This window comes from Dama dama, chromosome 23 (genome assembly GCF_033118175.1).
Source record: "Dama dama isolate Ldn47 chromosome 23, ASM3311817v1, whole genome shotgun sequence".
Taxonomy (NCBI): Eukaryota; Metazoa; Chordata; class Mammalia; order Artiodactyla; family Cervidae; genus Dama; species Dama dama.
In genome coordinates, this window is record NC_083703.1 from 31,173,283 (window position 1) to 31,193,743 (window position 20,461).

The 20,461-nt window shown below is 33.6% G+C and overlaps 1 protein-coding gene across 2 annotated transcripts in view; it reads right to left on the reverse strand.

Annotated features, from left to right (window-relative positions):
- The window catches only part of MINDY3 (MINDY lysine 48 deubiquitinase 3), a 79,773-nt gene that overhangs the window by 46,757 nt on the left and 12,555 nt on the right, over positions 1 to 20,461 (reverse strand). The window contains exons 3-8 of one of the 2 annotated variants that reach the window (XM_061126284.1): positions 16,928 to 16,988; positions 15,078 to 15,251; positions 11,781 to 11,832; positions 10,799 to 10,913; positions 8,179 to 8,252; positions 7,226 to 7,305 (exon numbers count right to left, since the gene is read on the reverse strand). In XM_061126284.1, coding sequence (XP_060982267.1) covers positions 7,226 to 7,305; positions 8,179 to 8,252; positions 10,799 to 10,913; positions 11,781 to 11,832; positions 15,078 to 15,251; positions 16,928 to 16,988 — 556 coding nt within the window. Of the gene's footprint in view, positions 1 to 7,225; positions 7,306 to 8,178; positions 8,253 to 10,798; positions 10,914 to 11,780; positions 11,833 to 15,077; positions 15,252 to 16,927; positions 16,989 to 20,461 lie in introns of those variants that run through there. The other variant, XM_061126285.1, reaches the window with a different exon arrangement.

Genomic DNA, 20,461 nt, shown 5'->3' on the forward strand with positions numbered 1-20,461 from the left:
ATGAAGAAAGTGTGCAACATCCATACAAAGGAATACCATTCAGGCTTACAAAAGCAGGAAATCTTATTGTATGTGCACATACATGACCTTGAGGGCCTTAGGCTAACTGACATGCCAGTCATAGAAGGAGAAACACTGCACGATTCCACTGAGATGAGGTATTTAAAACAAACTCAGAGAAGCAGAAAGCAGAATGGTGGTTGATAGGAGACAGAGGAGGAGGAAATGGGGAGAGGCTATTCTACAGATAGAAGAGTTTCACTTTCAGTTATATAAGATAAATAAATTTGCTGTACAATCTCATACCTATAGTTAATACCATACTCAAAAATTCATTGCAAGGGTAGATCTCATGTTAAATGTTCTTACTACAATTAAAAAAACCTCAAATCCCCCCTGCAAAAAAACCCGACAGTAGGTGACAATCTAGAATGTGTAAGTATGATGAAGGCAAAATGCTCAGAGCCTAGACAGATGACCGGCCACCGTGGGACGCGGGGGACTCCTGGAGACGGCAGAAGCAGTGGCAGCTGAAGGGCTGGCCAAGCAGAGGTGGGAGGGAGAGAGGTTTTCAGGCACAAGGAGCAGCAAGCACAAGGACATGAAGTAGCTGGCACGATTCTGTTCAAGCACAGATAAGTTCATGAAGACTGAAAATATAAGCTGGGGTGAAGCTATGTAAGGTCACTGAGTAAGTAAAGAGTCTACACACAGTGGAATATTACTCAGCCACAGAAATGAATGAGACTGTCATACAGAGTGAAGTAAGTAAGGAAAAGAAAAACATCATATAGTAATGCATATATGAGGAATCTAGAAAAATGGTACCCCTGTGTCTTATGTGAAAGCAGAAATAGAAACACAGATGCGGAGAACAAACTTATGGTTACCATGGGGGAAAGGAGGGTGGGATAGACATATATACACGACTATGTATAAAATAGAGAACCAGTTTAATGAGAACCTACTGTATAGCACAAGGAACTCTGCTTGATGCTCTATGGTGATCTAAATGAGAAGGAAATCTAAAAAACTGGGGATATGTGTATATGCACGGCTGATTATGATATAGCAGAAACTAACATCACTGTAAAGCAACCATACTCCAATAAAAATTTAAAAAAGAATCTATGGTTTTTTGCCATGAACTTTGTGAAATCTATTTTTGAAGAGAAGAGCTTTTTAAAAACCTACTAACTGGTTGTTAGGAATCCTGAGAAGTCAGGTTGCTACAGAGCTGCCATCTAGCCAGGGTTGCCAATTTCAGCCAATAAGAACACAAGATGCCAGTTATATTTAAATTTCAGATACAAAATAAAAATTTTCAGTGTAAGTATACTCCAAATACTAAACAGGACATACTTCCACTAAAAAGGATTGCTTATTTGAAATTCAGGTTTAACGGGGAGCTCTGCATTTTATCTAGCAACTTGTGCGTGTGTGTGTGTTAGGCCCTCAGTAGTGTCCAACTCTTTGCGACCCCATGGACTGTAGCCTGCCAGACATCTCTGGAAATTCTCCAGGCAAGAATACTGGAATGGCTTGCCCCTTCTCCAGGGGATCTTACCGACCCAGGGATAGAATCTAGGTCTTCTAACATTGCAAGCAGATTCTTTACCATCTGAGCCACCAGGGAAGTTAGAATTGGGATATTAGGTAATCCTTTGGGAAAAAGTAAAAAGGTAGATCCCTATCTCATACCACTCATAGATAAATAAAATCCAGATGGATTAATGGGATAGACATTAAAAAGAAATAAAGCCTACCAAAGCATTTGAAGAAAATACTAGGCAGTGCTAGCTTTAACCTTGAGGTAGGAGAAACATAGAACAGATACACAGACAAAAATGTAAAAAAAAAAAAAAAAAAAAACCAGGAGCCCTAACAGAAGAGATCAAATGATTTAATTTCATCAAAAATGAAAGCGTTGGTATGTAGAAGATAGCAGTGGCAAAGGTAAAGAAGACAGAAATGGCTGATAGAAAGTATCTATAACACAGATTTAATACATAAAGAACTAAGAATTTATATAGTACCCCTGGAAATTATAAGTAAAATAACCTCTCCTTCTAAAATGCCAAAAGACAGACAATTCCCAGAAGAAGAAAACGCTAAAAGTTGACAAACATATGAAAAGATGATTAGGTGCAGGTTCACTAGGAATCAGAGAAATGTGAATCAAAATAGCCTACCAGGTGTCAATAAACTGACTGACAAAATATTAAAGAGTGAAAGTTTTGAGTGCTGGTCAGGATGTAGAAAAACAGGAACTACACACTCCAAGTGTAAGTTTATATTTCTCTAGCTGGTAAAGCAAATTTCCCAAGGTAATTTGGCATTATCAACATTTAACAGGTATTCCTCAAAAGGTTAAATAAACACACAGTTATCATATGACCCAGGATTTTCACTCCTGGGTAGATGCTAAGGAAAAATAAAAACATCTTCTCACTAACATTTGTACATAAATGTTATTAACCATATCACTCATCATGGCTAAGCGGAAACAAACCAAATGTCCACCAACTGACGAATGAAAAAAGAAAATGTGCTATAAGCTATACAATGAAATATTTTTCAGTAAAATGGAGTGAAGTGCTGGTTCATGCTAAAATATGGATAAGCCTTGAAAATACTACACTAAGTGAAATAAACTGGTACAGAAGTTTAGATATTACATGATTCTATTAAATGCCCAGAACAGGGCAATCAACAGAGATAGAAAGCAGATTAATGGTGGCTGAGGGGAAGTGACTACTTAGCGGTTTAAGGGTTCTTTTGGAGATGATACAGATGTTCTGAAACTGATATGGTGATGGTTGCACAATTCAAGAATGTATTAAAAACCAGTGACTTATACATTTTAAATGGCAGATGTGTAAATTATGTGAATTATATCTCAATAAATCTATTAGTTAAAAAAAAGAAAAAGAACAGAAGCCTAACTGTAACCTTTACTGGTTGGATCCACTCTAAATAATTCTATGTAACTTCATCTCAGCTCTTGAATTCTGATTGCACATTTAAACATTCCTTTCATAATTCATGTTTATACCCCTTCTTAAAGCAGTGGATGCAAACACTTTCTCCTTTACATGCTTCTAACTTTGTCCATTGATTGTCAGTGGACAAATTCAAACTCTCAAAAGTTCTCCCAATTTAAATATTTGATACCTCAAAATGCCTTTTTCTTTTCTTTTCTCAATGCATTCTTTCTTCTTGTTTTAGAAGAACTGTGCATCTTTCCAACATCACTGTTACTATCAACTCCATTTACTATTTCTTTTATTAAAAGCAGTTTCCCTCCTAACAGACAATTTAGGAGACTTCTATCCCTTAAAACAAAACTGGTGTATACCATCTTTTGGTCTTATGAACAGGCAATGAACTCTTCTCTTTCCACTCTTTCACCAGCAAAATGTCCTTGCCTGCATTCCTAAAATATTTATTCCCTATGCAACGGATTCTATCTCAGTTGCTCTTTTAAGGGAAAGACCTTGCTAGCTGCTAAATTCATAGCTTATTCTTAGTCCTCATTCTCCTTGATTGAGGGATTCAGCATGGCTCACTCACTTAACTCTGGATCACAAAATAAAAAAAAAAAAATCTTTGGATTAAATTCTCAATCTCTGCTTCTCTCTATAAATGAAGCAAAAAATTACCTCTTAGGGCTATTGTGAAATTAAATAAAATGAAATTCTTCTATATCATCTTATATATTTATTTTCACACTGAAAACTCTGTTAAGTGTAGTTTAATAGGCTATCATGATCACTAAGTATGCTGGTTGTAAGGGAACCAGACAACTGTGGTGTAAACTCCAGCTCTGTTTGCATGAAATACGATACTTAATTTGGTGCCTTAGTTTCCTTTATTCTATGGCCTTCATAGAGTAGTTTTAAGAAAAGAAGTGAGTAAAATGGGAGAAAAGAAGACAGTCATTAAATATTAAGAACAGAGGCTGGCATTGCTAAGATGATGTTTGTCACTGCTGGATAATGGGCTTTTTGTTGTTATTATTTATTTTTATTTATTTATTTACTTGGCAGTGCCAGGTCTTAGCTGTGGCACACAGGATCAGCATTCTTAATAATTGTCAACAGTTGATAACTGCCCTTTAAAGAAAATGAAATACCTGAGGACAAGAACTGTTCTCTGCCAGCAAAACATTGACTTAAAGCGGACTTCCTATAATGTTTCTTGCACATATTCACTCACTCAATAAACTTCATTTGAAAACCTATTGGCTATTTGTACCTTACTCTCATCCATCTAACTCACAGCTGAGTTCTACAGCTTCTACTTTCCTGGGGGTGCTTCCACAGAGGCAGGGGTCCAGCAGGAGAGCATGCTATGGCGGACTGAGTACAGGTCGGATGGTGCTCAGAAGCCGGGTACGCCTGCTGCCGGACATGGGGTGAGTTACAAATGACCTAAGCCTCAGTGTTCTAAACTATAAATTGAGATTGAGAAGATACACATCCAAAACATATTGCTAGGCACAAAGTCCATAAATCCTAGCAGCTCTCTTCCTCTTCCTTTGCCACACCTATTTCATCTTGTTACTTCCCACCCATCTTGACTCCGTGTTCTAGTTTGCGACCTGTCATCCCATCCCATTCCTATGCGTACAAGCTGACAGGTTCAAGTTCTTATTTTGTCTTATGTTACTGCTCTGCTTAAATGCCTTCAATGACTCTCTTAGAGCCTAACACTTGACAACTAAGGTTTAAACTTCTCAGTATCAAGATCTTCTGGTTTCTTACCCAACCTTATCTTTACGATCTTTTCTGTCTCCTTCACAGTCGATGCTTTTATCTCCTCAAAGCTGGCTGTACATTCTAATTATGTACGGGTAATTTTTAAATTGCCATGTCCAGGCCTCACTACCTAGAAATTCTAATTTGTTTATTCATTCTCAGCTGGGGCCTGAGCACTGACTTACTCTTAAGTTCCCTAAGTGACAACGCATAGTCGGGATTAAGATACACTGCTCTAATCAGACTGGTCTGTCTCCCTGTCTCTAGACATAAACCTGTTATTCTTCCCTCTCTCTCATTTGGCCTCATTAAAATGGCCACTCCTACTTATCCCAAGGCAAACAGAGTAGGAAAGGTTTCCTCCTTTCCTTGAACTTCTATCACACTTTACTTCAACTTGTGTTCATTTTGCCTTGCATTATAGTTATCTGTGTGCATGTTCTTGGTTTCCTCTTTTGAGGGAAGGCCAAGTCTTTCCATGGGCTGACGGAGGCATTTTAGAAATTTAATCTTAATCTTCATAATCTAACATTCCTTTAAGGAAGGTATTACCTCCCTGAGTTATAAATAAGGAAACTGAAGACAAGAGAAGTAAAGCAGCTTGCCTAAAGATTTGCAAAACTAAATAATTCTTTAATTTTTCTTTGTATATTACATATATCACAATCTCCCCCCATGTTGTCAGACAGAAAAATATCCAATAAATGCTGGATGAATGTATGGATTTTCATTTTAATTTTGGTGAGTGAAAACAGATTCAACCCTAAGTCAACATTCATAACAATTGAGGGAAAATGCAAGAAATATACCGTGCCTATTTTCTTTTCCAAGATAATATTTTAAAGTAATTTCTTAGTTTTTATATTTAAACTATACTTTAAAAAAAAACACTGCAAGACAACAGTTTTGAAAGCTAGTATTTCAAGAAACAGAAAAGGATGAATTAGTACGTATCAACAACCTAAACTGGATAGCTGACCAATATCCTCTAAGTATTGGGTTGGCGAAAAAGTTTTTCATAAGCTGTAATGGAAAAACCCAAACGAATTTTTTGGCCAACCCATATATAGCATGAGGAAAAGCCTATGGAAAACTGACATGCTTTTGACTGGCAGGGTTGAATACTTTCAGCTCTCAATCAGAATGAGGGCTCAAGAACAGAATGGGCTCAATTACAAAAATACAGAGCAAGTTCACCTCACTACTTTTTCTGTCAGTGAATTTTACTGTTTGAACTTTGACCTTTACCAGAAATCACCTAAACTAGGTTCTCATTTTCACCTCATCACTGAGATAATGTTGTCTACATTAGCTAATGTAGGATGGAAGGGTACCTCTTAGATTTCTTAAATAGTAAAGTGAAAGGTTGGATGGTGTTAAGGTGCTTTTCAATTTTGAAATTCATTCATTTTTACTGATTTTATCCCCTAGTATTACATTCTTTCATGTTTCTATTAACTCCATGTATTTCCAAAATTTGAGAGAACTTCAAATTTAAGATCAAGATTCATTCATTTAAATGGGAGCAGAAAGCAGTAACTATTATTTTCTCAATCATAATATTTGCTTCTGTCATTTGTTGACAGTTTTATCCAATTTTAGGAGAAAAATTAAATTTCCCTGTGAACTACAGGAGTCATGATGATTTCTGTTCTATATTACACACTTAAAGTATTACATACCTGAGAGTCTGACATGCCTTTAACCGGCAGGATTGAATATGTGGTAGTTATTCAATGTATGTTAAAAGAACAAATGAATGAATTCAGACTGACCAAGTAACAATAAGCTACAGGGAATCTTTTTCAAAGCTGTATATCAGCTCTCCTTACTAGATGGATTGGCCAAAGGTGCTTCACTTCAACGCTCCTGGCAACATATGAAGGTATACGAAAGAAATAATTGAGACCAGAGATGAAGGTGACGGTGGTTTAAAATTCTCAGATAACCTTAAATTTACCCAGCATTTTAAAGGAAATTACAAACCTTAAAGGTAATACAGGGAAAAAACCACTAGACTCTTAAAGTAAATACTTCAAATCACAAAACTTATAATTTTTCAATTTTAAGCAAAATTCAATAGTGTTCTCAACTTACAGACAGGTATCACTGGATATGTACAAACTTTACATATACATTTTAACTTTACATATATAAAAAGACCTATTACTATTTCTAAGCAAGTTAGTCCTATAATCCTAATTTTACACTAGAGAAAGCTAAAGGCTTAAGTAACTTGACTCAAGTCATATACTTGGGATTTGAACCCGTTTGTCAGCCTCCAAAGTCTATGCTCTTCACATTATAGTGCTGTGAAAACTGTAAGGGATTCCTCTATACTAAAGCATCTATTTTAACCTCTAAGTAACGCAGAACCATTAAACAGGTGAATTAACAATCAACTGTATTTTAGTGCAATATTCATCATAAACAAGATAAACACAATAAAGAATAAATACACTTACTCATTCCTGAGCATTCTCTATCGCCATCCCATACATTAGAAACAGCGTGTCCTGTCAGCAGGAGGTTAATTAAACTTTGGCTATTAATAAAGATTAAAAAGTAATTAAAGTATGAATATATTAATTTTCAAAACAAATTATTCTTGTGATAAAGCATAAAATCCTGACTTTTTACATTAAATGATGTTGTTTAAAAAATAGAAAAACCTTACAGTTCTCATTTTATACACAACCTTGCTAAATGTATCACTTCCTGTGTCACCACAATGGTATTTGTTGTTCTATATAATCATATAAATTTAACAACTTTATTCAAGACATCATATTTAAATAGATTTAAAGAATGATACTTAGACTGCTAATTTATTTATAATCACTTTAAAATACATATATAATTTTTACTATTTTGTGTTTGATGCAAGACATGTGAATTTAACCTCTGGAGCAGAAAGATCTAAAGGAAATATGTTTTGGAGTGAGTTAACAATCAGTCATTGTGTCATCAATTTTAGCATAAATAGCCATAAAAAGCTTGAGAGGCAGGGTTTTCTCAGGGAAAAATAAAGAAAAAAAAAACCAATTTCCCTCAAAGCGGGAAAGCATTCACAGAAACACATGGGTATATTTATTTCTAAGTTAAAGTGAGCAAATGTCATCTATTAGAAAATTTCATGAATGTACTATCAAGCAAAATTTGTTAAAATATTCCCATTGTCATGCTAAAAGAAAATATTTGCTACAATAAACCCAGTGCATACATAGATCTAAAGTGAAAGTTAATACTTCATACCTAAAAGCAATGTATAAAGCATAAGACTGTTCATACTCAGAGACTAAGCTGTCAGTACTGACAAACAAAATTATCTGACTCAGTAGTGTCTTATCTTATGTGCATATTATCAGTCCTAAAACCTAAAGTCCATACGAGGAAATAATAGATTTTAGTTAATTACCTGCCATGTCCATACACAGGATCTATCAAAGGCTCACTTGAATCTTCAATTTCATTTTTTATGTTTTCAATGCCCTAAAGAAACCAAGAATTCGTTGGCTTATTTTTAAAACTAAAAATGAAAATTATGGTAGTTTAAAAACTAACCAGTTTATACTATGAATTAATAAAACACAATTATATAAGTAACTTTTCTCCCAAAGATTTATCCAGATTTGAAATGGGGGGATTTCAAATGCATTTGAAATGAAAATGGTGAAAAGCAGTTATTTCTTAGAATCTTTTTTTTCTTCTGTGGACTCTACATCAGAACAGGTAACAGATCCAATGTGGGTGTATGTGAGTTAAAGGGGTGGGGGGGAGGGCAAGAGAAGGGGAGAGACAGATAGACTATTTAAATTTCAAGAGAAGTGAGGAGAAAATTATTTTATCTGAAAGTTAATACTCATTTAACTTCAGGTGAAATAAAATTTGAACCCAATATACCTACTGAGGCACCTGATGTATTTTCTTAGATCATTAAAAAACTAAATATATACACACATGATAAAGATATAAATTTAAATACACAACAGGTATTGCTCGTATATAAGAAAATGGAAGGTTCTCTTCTGATTATGTGTTCTTACATATTGGTCATTCAAATGTGCGCTGACAAAATAAAACGTAAACTAGGAGGGCAGGAGTTTCTTATTTTCCTGAAAGCCAATTTTCTGGTATTTTTAATCGCCCAAAAGATCACCCAAATCCCTAAAGGTCTAGCTGTTGGATAAGTACAAGAAGGCCTAGGCATTTTATCTCCAGCAATTTCAAAAGGACAAAGATAAACTGCCATTCATTGTGCTATTCACCTAACTTTAACCATTGATTCCATTTGATTATAGGCCATTTCTAAAAATTAAAGAGATGATAATCAACAATCAAAAGAGCATTGATTGTGGAAATACTGTAGAAGGATACAAACAAGTTTAAGATCTCACACTGGCCTTCCTTGAAAACAACTATACAAAATGGACTATCATAAAGTCACAATGAATAACATAATCAAGTGCCAAAAATCACTAGGGAGAGAGGGGACCTGATTTCAAAGACCAGGTCAAGGAAGAACTAGACATGACAGTTTTCTTGGCTGTGAAGGACAAGACAGAGAGGAGGTATCAAAAGTTTTGAGCATAAAAACTGGGAGAGTACTGAACAGTCATGATGAACTCATTAAGAAACCAGGCATCCTCAGGACCTCCATCACTGACAGTCCCCATTGCATATCAACTACTAACTACTTTTCATTCCTTCTCTTAAATATGCTCCTAAATGGTTTAAAATTTCTAAGTTTAAAACATGCTTCTAAAAAATATGCTCCTTTTCTTTTCCACTTCCATGATCACTGCTCTGGCTTAGGGTCACCTATTTCAGTAACTACTTTTCCAGTTTCCTTGACTCTAGTCTTATTATTCACATACCAACTCCCTCCAGCACAACTCTAATACCAATTTAAAGAACCTTTTAGCAACAGAAAGATCTTCTTACTCCATTGCTCACAATTTCTGATTTGTTCCAATTTTGGCCACATGAAACGAGATTTTAAGTATTTTTGCACAAGAATGCTTACATATATGCCATTCTCATCTTCCACGGTTGCCCTTTTGGTAGATTATGCTACACTAATACTGAACTCATATACAGTTTCCAAATGTGTGATATATCCCCAACCGATAATGTCTTTATACCTGCTGTTCCCACAGCTTAGAATTTCTTCCCATTGTTACTCTGTCCAGAAAACTTCTCCCCATCCATCAAATGACACCTACAGTGTCTGCCCTTGATTATACCATATGAACTGAGGCAAGCCTTCTATTGTCCCACCACGCTTTGTGCATGAAACAAATAAACACCAAAAACACTGCCATAATGGAAGCAACTATTAAGGTGTCTACTTTTTTGTTTACAACATTGAAGAGGAATGATTAAACAAAAATTGTACCCCACACTGTAAGTTTAGTTCCTAATAAACAGTCAATGCTCAATAAACATTTATCAAGTGAATGAAGTCTGATTCCAGATATGGCAAATCCAGCAGAATAACTCAGACCAAACAGGCTGCTGGAGATGTGAGACTGGCACTCCTAGAAAAGGGCAGGACCAGAAGTGTACAGATCAGAATGAACCATGTAAAGGTAAGCTAGAGGACACAAAGGTAAATAACAGGAAAAGATGGAAATGAAGCTATAAGCAGAAAATTATGAGGCATTACAGAAAGAGAACTAGTATAGTGATTTATCAGGTAAGCTAAGAAGGGACTGCTGTTAGATACAGCTGCTCCAGAAGGGGTTAAGTGATCAAGTGCTTATGCGATGATCAAAGAAAATAAAATACCAAAGACCTCACTGTACTTCATAATTAGAACACTACTGATAAATCTCTACAGTCTAGAAGATCATGGGTGAAGCTTGAAAAGTGGTTAAGTAACAGGTGAATGAAGAAAAAGAGACTGATTCTTCATTACTGGCACAAGAGATTTCAATTCTGAGATTTAGAAACAACATCAGGAGTAAAATTTCTCTCTGCAGCAGGAAAAATATTAAACTCGAATAAAAATCAGAAAAACATCTTCTTTAACCAACCTTTGTCAGTAACACAGAATACAGAAAAAGCAATACTCCAAATTTGTTTCCCCACATTGAATACTGGTCCAAGACAGCATCTCTTAATTCTGCTAAACTTCTGAATGATCTTTTTCTGGGGGGAAAAAAGAATTAAGTATTAACATGATGTTGAGACTGACCACATTCATAAATGGGAACATTTTTAAATTGTCTTCTACATTAAAATGCATACAAAGAGGAGATTTTTGTGTCTCAAATTTTCAAATATAAATTTAGCCATTAAAAGCCAAAGCTATTGCTGACAACTGTCATTATATGTAATAGGTATCATTAAAATAGAAAGCCTACGTGGTAGGGAACCTCTTCATCTCTTAGATGAACTGTCTGGCATCAATGACTTCTTTAATGATCATAGTTATTTAAGGAGTTAGGTGGTCCTCTTCTAGGATATGGTTAGGAACAAAGAAACTTGACTTTTTAAAGCTTGAAAATTATTTAACAAATATCTAAACACCAAGGATAAGGTGTACATTTGTGGCTTCTTTTAAAATAACATTATATTTCAAATCAAATGCCACTCGCAATTCTACCAACATAGCTATCCTTACCTTTTATTTCACAACAAAAAATTTAAATACTCTAATGAAAACATGGCACTTTAAATGAAAATTGTAGAAAACGTATTTTGACAATAAGTAATAACACAAATATTTGTCATACTAGAAATCTTTATATTCACTTGGAGAAACATTAAGCTAAAATGATTTTTTCATTATATTGATGAAAAAGCCTTTAATGTTACAAAAGGGTGTATTTCCAGAGTTAATTTGGGAATCAGAATATTTTAAGAACATATTGACAAATTATTCTTTCTTAAAAAAATCTGAAAACAAATTAATCCTCAAGCATACAAATCTAAGTACCTTTCCACAGTATGAACAGACTTAAAATGGCAATGTGTCCACAAGGTAAGTATTTTAAATGTTCCAATGTTACTTACTGAATTAATGCATGAAATCGCTCAAAGCCAAGCTCTTCGACAGCCAAGGCAGCTATACATAAAAGACACTTTTCAGCACTACACATGGCAAATAAATGACACAAGATACACACAGCAGGCTGTAAATACTTTTAAGCAATCAAAAGTTTCCCTCTTTCCTTACTCCTTAGAATTCTCAGTTTATTTTCCACTTTACTGTAACATAAATTTATATTTCAACATCTTAGGTATCATGAATAGAACTAAAATGGATTTAATACTGAGAATGTAGAAAGGTGATTAAATAATAAACATTTTCTTTAAATTCACTTGTGCTAGAATAGTTAATAACATGTGAGAAAGCATTGACAATCATAGTGCTTCACACATAATTGCAATGTGTCCTGCACTTCTAAATCATCTTTCATTTCTTAGAGCCAAGTCAAATCTTCACAGCTAATCTTCCTCTAATATAAAACCTTTATTTTAGACTTGATGTTTCATTATTAAACAAATGTGTATAAAAAGGCAGAGCACTTTGAAAATACACAGGTTCAACGACAGCTTTAAGTTTGTTTCCTCATTTACTTGTATAACTGTTAACAAGTTTTCAGCATCTTATTTAGATTATATTTATTAATAAAATTATAAAATTTTAAGAAATCAAAGGAAATCAAATAAAGCATTTAAATGAAAAGTAAGGCTTACTTAGCACAGTTCTACGTTCCAGGCCCCTTTTTAAATGCTCTATGGGCCTTAACCTCATTTAATCCTCAAACAACCCTATTATCCCATTTTACAGAAGAGGAACCTGAGGCCCAAAGGAGAATCCTCCCAAGAGCACAAAGCTATAAACAGCAGAACTGAGATCTGAACCCAGATAGTCTCGGCTCCACAAAGATGAAGTCTTTAAAGAAATCCTATACAGATCAAAATGCTCATGCTAATTAATCACAAGGAACAATTTCATATATCTTATTAAATAAATATTAGTATTTTCAAATACTAATCCTCACTAGAGAACTGAAGAAATTGTTTCACTATGTATTCAAAAGTGAAATTTTGATTTACAATAAAAAATGTCACATTATTTTAGCCTTTCAAAGTCCAGATTTAATTTTCAAATGTTTTGAATAACTTTTTAACATCTGTAAAAGCCCAAATGGATTCATTTAAATAATCTTTTGATTTGTGTGTGGGAAACAAACTGAAATTGAACCTGAGTATTCACTACTGCAAACAAGTGTGCATTACCAAAAGCCAAAACTACACACCACAAAAGCCAATGAAATTAATGTTTGTACACAATGTAATATTGACAAGGGGAAAAACATTTCACATTTAAAATTTCAAGATAAAATAAAACTTCTACCTAATATTTTCCAAACTGTACTAACTTCTCTGTGGTGCCTGATTATCTCAATAATTTAACTGAGTGTACACTATGAAAGTTGACATAAAGATAGTAATTTAGAGAAAAGAGGCAAGCAAAACAAAAAGCTTAGCAGGCAGGATGGTAGAAAAATATAAAACACAAGAAAAAGAACATAGCTGGGAATAAAGGAAAGAACAGGTAAAACAGATCGTTACATGGGATACATTTTAATATAAGTTCACTTCATTGTCAACATCTAATGTGAATTTTCAAACTTTCAATTACTAAAACTTCTCAAATTTATATAACATTAAAAATCAATTTATAATAGTTTCATTTCATGTCTATTTTAAAAATGAGACAAAGTAAATTGGAAAATTACTAAAAAATGTCTTTTGGAGGGGGAATCAATATAATAGGCCCACATAGGTTCCTGAAGTGCCAAAGTTAACATCATGAGGCCATTTAACCTAGAACAATTTAACCAATCAACACAGAAAAATACAGTACATCCAGTGAGCACACAGTTTACTAAAATACTAATGAAAAATGTTAGCAAAAAACTATTTTCTTATAAAATTAATACATGGAGTAGTTTTAATCACATATTCTTTAAAACAACTTCTAACTACTTCAACTATTCCTATTAAGATTTTAATATCCTAAACAAAACTATTAAACATGCTTTTATGCAATCCAGTAAAATCTGGAAAATATTTTAAAACCAGCCTTAATGACATTTTTTGATTATCAACCTTGTGAGCATTTTCCACTTGTTTTCTTCAACTCTAAAAATATATTAAATTTTTTTTGAAATGCTATGTTTGAAAGGCCTAAAAGGAAATGTCATTCAACTGTTTAAATTTGAAAAATTATTCCTTGCAAATATACTTTTAGTAGAATTTGCCATTGTAACTGCAAAGGTGAGAGAGAAGATGCTGACATCATAGACATTTTGGCTCAAGGAGACAACTTGCCTCATATACAATCCTATAGGGAGAGCAAGATGTGTACCATAGCAACTGAAATTTACTTTTTAGAAATTGGGTATCTACAGTTTCCACAGAGTCAATAGTTAATGGACTGCACTATAAGTAGAACAAGTCACTGATTTAATAAAGGCACTTAGAACTATCAATTACCAAAAGCAACCTACAAGCAAGTTAATTTCTAAAAAGAAAACCAGAAAAGCAACTCTTTACACGTAGTACAATCTTACTAGTTCATTCTGGCAGTTTGTAGGTCAACTATGTAAGAATTTTTAAAAATTAAAGACCATAGAATATATAATTCTTGTGAGTGAGAAGAGCTGCTATTTTTCTCTAAGAGAAATCTTCAAGGTATGAAAAACTTAAATGAACGCAAAATTAAAACTCATAATAAAAAAACCATCTCAAAATAATTTATCTACAGTAACCAAGTCCAAAAAGTTCAGGAGGAAAAGACACAACACAGGGAAGAAAAATGTCCCCATTTTTGCTTTAGGAAACAGCTAAAGATAATTAAGACATTTCCTAATGTAAAAAACAGTAATAATAATAATTTCCCTGTTTTTCCCAATACCAAGGAAAGCACTAAAGTATTCGAAGCAAAGAAAACAGAAATATGTTCTTTCAGCTTTCTAAATGAGAGTTCTGAAGCTCAAAAGATACTGTCATCAAGCAGAAGTTAACCAGAACTTTTACTAAGTTTACTTTAAGAGATGCATTTCCTATGCTTTTTCCCCAAAAACCAAAGAAAAAAATAGACAAATGCAATATCCTCCAGCAATTAAAATCATCAAGTGAGAAATGAAAAATACTAACAAAGCTCAAGGATTAAGTAAGCTTAGGCTAAAAAACAGATCTTATACAATGTTTAAATCTTGTTCTCTCTTTAAAATTTTCAATAGTTCTATTCAAATACACAGACAAATTACTTCAGGAAATAAAAGTGTATCTTACAAGAATGTTCCACTTGGCAACTAGACTGTGCAGGGCTCCCAGAAAGACTAGCGGTTTCCTCAGTTGTTTTTCCTCTTAACCATGAAACCAAGCAGTAGGATCCCGAGTTGTCACAACCAGCACTTTCTAAAATATCACACAAGGTATGACAAAGGAGCTCCTTCCGCTCTTCCTCTAAAAATAACCGAAGCATAAGTTACAGTGATTTTCTCTGCGGGGGACAAAAAACTCCTGTCAAATAACAATGTTAAGAATGTGTTAATTTAGTGATGAAAATCAAGCATTTTTAGTGGGGCAGAAATCCATAAGCCACTGATCTTCAATTACAGTTTAGAAAAACAATGTGCTTGAGGGTTAAAATGTCACTGCTATTGAATGTTTCCATTCAGGAGAAAAAGAATCCTGGAAAATGCGGAATTAAACATCAGAGCAAAGAATATGCTCTGTGGAGTAAGCTGATACTGATCACCCCTTTCTTAGGCTGCAAACGGAGCCTTTCAGCCATGAGGATTCCCTTCTTGTAGAACCAGGTCTTGTAAGGGCCTGTGGAGACCTCTGTTTTCCCCCATTTCTGAATTAGTCTCATGTCTTCGATCTCCCAGTCCCACAGGGGGAAGGATAATGAAGTAATATACCCTCAGCACATACAATGACACAATCCATTACATCAGCAGAGGCCGCTGCAGTTATGCTGCATGGTACACAAACCACTGATACTGTACTGTGGTGATCTGAGCATCAGACATAAAAAATAGCACAGATGCTTCACTTCGTCCTGAACCTTAGCCACCCTCCCCTTTTCGAGCAGTGTTCATCTCCAGAAGTAGCACCACTTTCTGAAGCTTTCAAACAAAGGCGATAAGATGGATATATACCCCATGTATAATTTTATGCTAGAGGGAGGTTTCTCTCTCCCTAGATAGACTAAGGGTTCTTTAAAGGCTGGAACTGTCCTATTCAATTTCTAGCCACCACAGCATTTACGACACTCATGACAAATGCTACAAAAATTTCTTATCAATATGAATGTTTCTGTGCAAGAAATTTTAAAAATTTTATTAATAAACTGTTCATGCTAGTAACAGTCTCTTTTGAATAGTTTCTTTCTTCTCTACTGAAATTTATTTTGCATTTCAGTCATTAATTAAAAATATATGACAGTGACACTTTCTCTCTTAAATTTAAAACCACTAGTAGAATGTACCTGCACGGTTTGGAAAGGAAGCTGTTTTGCCCTTACATACAAAACTGCGATTATAATATATTCTACCTTCTTTCAGTAGTCATTGTGAGTTCACATAAAATAGTGTAAGTGAAGAAAATACCTCTGTAAACTGTCAAGGATGCAAATGTTTGTTATTATCAGGGAGCACATACAGTTCTCTGATTTAATCATATTGCGGAAGCCATGAAAGCTTCATTTGCGATTTAACTCAGAATTACCTGTAGTAGTATTCGCATTGCATAAGGTGTTATACTAAAAGATTCAGTAATACAAAGATAATCTTGAGTTTTTGCTCAAAGCTAAATAAAACAATACAAACATAAATGATTTTTCCTTATGGTATGCTATCATCTAACAGTGCACCAGATTTTTCCCTTAGTTGTAAAAACCTGTCTTACCCCTCTCAGTTAGGAAAAGCACATTACAAAATACACATTTGTAAGATCTAGAGTCACTGTTCATGAAAATTCCGGGAATGTTTAAAAAATCAACCTCACGAAAAAGTAACTGATAGTTTACTTTTTAAAAACAGATAATTTCAACTGAATTACTGCCAATGAATGCTGCATGAATCACTTATAAAATAAAAGATGGAGTAAAAGTTGATAAAAGACAGCTATCATACCTGGGCAATCCCTCCAAGAAGACTTCTCAGAAGAAAACAGGAGCTTCTTCAAAAGAAATGCCTTTATACAATTAAAGCAATAATTATTAGAATTTATTATAAACATACCTTATATCATTCTTTTATTTTAAAATGAAAAAAAAAAAACCTAATTTGTACCTCCTTTCTTATCTTTTGAATAGTGCTATAGAATTTCAAATCGTTTCCCTTCACATTCACCAGTAACTGAACATAATTACTTAGACTATACCACTATAAACTTGATTCTAGATCCATATAATTCTTTTATAGTACACATTTTCTGGCAAATAGAAGAACTGACTCAAAATAATAAACACATAACTGAAAAAGAAATTTACTGCTTCATTCACAGAGTGAATGCCCTATCGACCAGGGAAAAAAATCTATGTTTCTCTTTGATTTCTTGGGCAAAGAAAGCCAAATACAGAAGTGGTTCTGTACTAGTCCTCATTTGTGACACAGAACACCACTGTGTGGGTCACTGATAAGGAGCTCCTACCTTTCTGATTTAACTCAAAAAGCTTTAAGATGCCAAAGAAAAAACAAACCCATTTTTAACCTTTTCTTAACTGTGCCAACTACGTTACGTTGGTGATTTGATATAGCAGTTCTGTGTATAATACGGTTTCCTTCTCAAAGTGTACTTAACCTGACCTGTTTATTTAAGAGGTAGATCCTGATGCTCCACCTACTTTATCTCCAGGGGGCAGATTCAAGAAAAAGTAGTTACTATGGTGATTCTTACTCATCAGTGTCTGAAAACAGTAGTATACAGATAAGAAAACTACTTTTAGTTAACAGACCTAAAGTTGAATCCTGGTTCCATTATTTTACTAATTAAAAATAATAGTAAAAATTATTTTACTAATTAAAAACAAACTTTAAAAGGTTGTAATGAGGATTACATGAGATGATCTAGTAATACACTTAGCACAATACCGGCACCTAATAAGCTATCAATTTTAAACATTTTAACAAAAAAATAAGTAACATTCTATGATATTCTCACTGAAATAAAATCTACAAATACTACAACCAAGTGCTTCTGACTTTTCCCCAAATAACAACAAACATAAAATTGAGTAACATAACTACATTACAAAACTGGAAAAGTGAGGTGGGACAACCATTATTTCACCACTAACAGAATCACCATTCGCATTTTGATATACTTCCTTCCAGTCTTTCTTTCATACCTGTTTTAAATTTTAAGTGAGAAGCCTAAGGGGTATGTGATTGTCTTCCACTTTTCTGTTTCCCACATAAGTCAATCTCTAAATGTCTACCAAGCTATTAAAATTTACTTCCAACATTATTCCATGTTTACATGACATTACTGTGCATTACGTTATTTGCAATTTTGAAAAACTACTATAAATAAAAAACATATTTGATCTTGCTCTAAAAAAGCTAATTCTTGAATACAACCTTTCCATCTTAAGGATTATTTCTTCAGGAAAGATTCACAGAAGTAAAATTATTCACATCAAAGAATCTGCATTATTTTATCATGGTTTCAATTATAATGTAAAATTCCTTCCCTAGGTCACAGTAGAGATTTATACTACATAGAGTTATCTGTAGCTACACAGAGTGTGCCAGCATCACCCTACCCTTATATGCACTGGCAATTATTTTATATCTAAAGATAAAGAGTAAGCAAAAGAATCTGTTTAAAAGTTTTACGTGTACTTTGGTGGATTCCTAGTGAGCTTAGGCATCTTGATTTTTTGGTTGTGCAGCATCATTCCACCTGCCATGACTGCATATACTTGCCCATCTCACCTCTGAGGTTTCAGTGTTTTTCTAACCAATGTGTACGCCTTCTTTGTCTAAGAAAGATATTCATTTACTACTAACATCACCTGCAGATATTTTTCTGAGCCTGGAACTCATCTATTCTCTTAGAGGGTTGGTAACACATTATTTTCAACTTCCTGTGGTTAAGTGTTATATCAAGAATAAACTTGGTACATGGTATGAGATGACCCAGAATCAGTAGCATTTACTAAACTACACTGTATTTCATCATTGATTTGCATTCCTTCTTATTATGGTATGTGATTAATTCCAGGTGTACTACTGTATGTAACATGGTCTACTACTATATTTTCTACTTGGTTCCATAATGTCTACTCTTCTAGCAAAAGTGCCATGTTCTAGAGTTCAGTTTTAAAAAGTTCAACATTAAACTCACACACTTCCCTTCATTACTCTCAGTAATTTAGTTTTGATTTTTACATTGAAATAATAATACAAACAAAATTCTATAACTGAAAACATTCATGTGACTATGAAGCTAAATTACTACTTCAAAGATATATTTTTATTTTGAATATTACAATTATTTTCTGTTACATAGCAACTCCACTTGCAAAAATAACTACCATTTTGGAAATATACTGAATTTTATAAAACATGAAATCCTGTTTATCTTGCATTTAGGTATATTCATAGACTGGCAATAAAGACTCTAAGGTACTATTATGGCCCAAGAGGGTCAGTGGTAATAAAATCTATCTTGTATATGAACAAGACACGGAATCCTCAGATTCAGACAAGATTCCTACTAGCAAACCAAAACCTACCTCAGTTGCTCAACAGCTCTAATAACTAATTTAGAGTTAAGTTTATTTATACTCCAAAATCCCTAGGCAAAGCTCATTCAAATTTTTCTTAATTAAAAAAAAAATCTACTAATGAAAAAAATGTATCAACTTTACTTTTTAAAGAGGAAACAATGACCTACAAAGAATATATTTTAGAATCAACCATAAAGGAAAACATTTCTTCAGAAAATGCACTTTAAATTTAACAATGTAAGTGTATGGAGTTTCAGAGAGAAATTGATTTTGCAACTAACAGTTCAGGAAAGCATTCTTTATGCCCAATGAATAACAAATACCACATTAAAAATGTATTTTCAAAATGTGCTGATTAAAACAAGCAATAAATTCAAGTTTCTTTTGTAACAGTTCTGAAGTTATACTGCTGTTTAGACATTGTAAATATCACAGCAAACTGAAAATTCAATTCTCCGTTTTAATAATGTAATAGTTCATGGCAAATCAGCCTTTGAATTTCAAACAATGCAACACATAAAGATTCAAAATCAAATACACACATTGAAATTCACCCTGTCTCATGTGCAAAGGAAAAAAAATTTTTTTTTTTAAATTTTGGGGATTGTTTGAAAAAAAAAATTTTTTTAAATTTTGGGAATTGTTTGAAATCTGCTGTTACTGATTTTATTTTAAAGACCAAAAAGCTAGCACCTAAAACAGTATATATTGGCAACTTACTTTAAAAATGTGATAAAGTTTTAGGCCATGAAAATATTAACTCATCTTCACCTTTTTTGAAGCGTCATTTTAAGAGACAAAACAAATACAAATGGTACCATGATTATGGTATAACTACCTTTGGCATAAATTATTATTACTCAATAGGATCACTGTGTAAGATGTTATGGCCATTATTTTCAAGAAAACATAATAGAAAATTTGGAGTTAA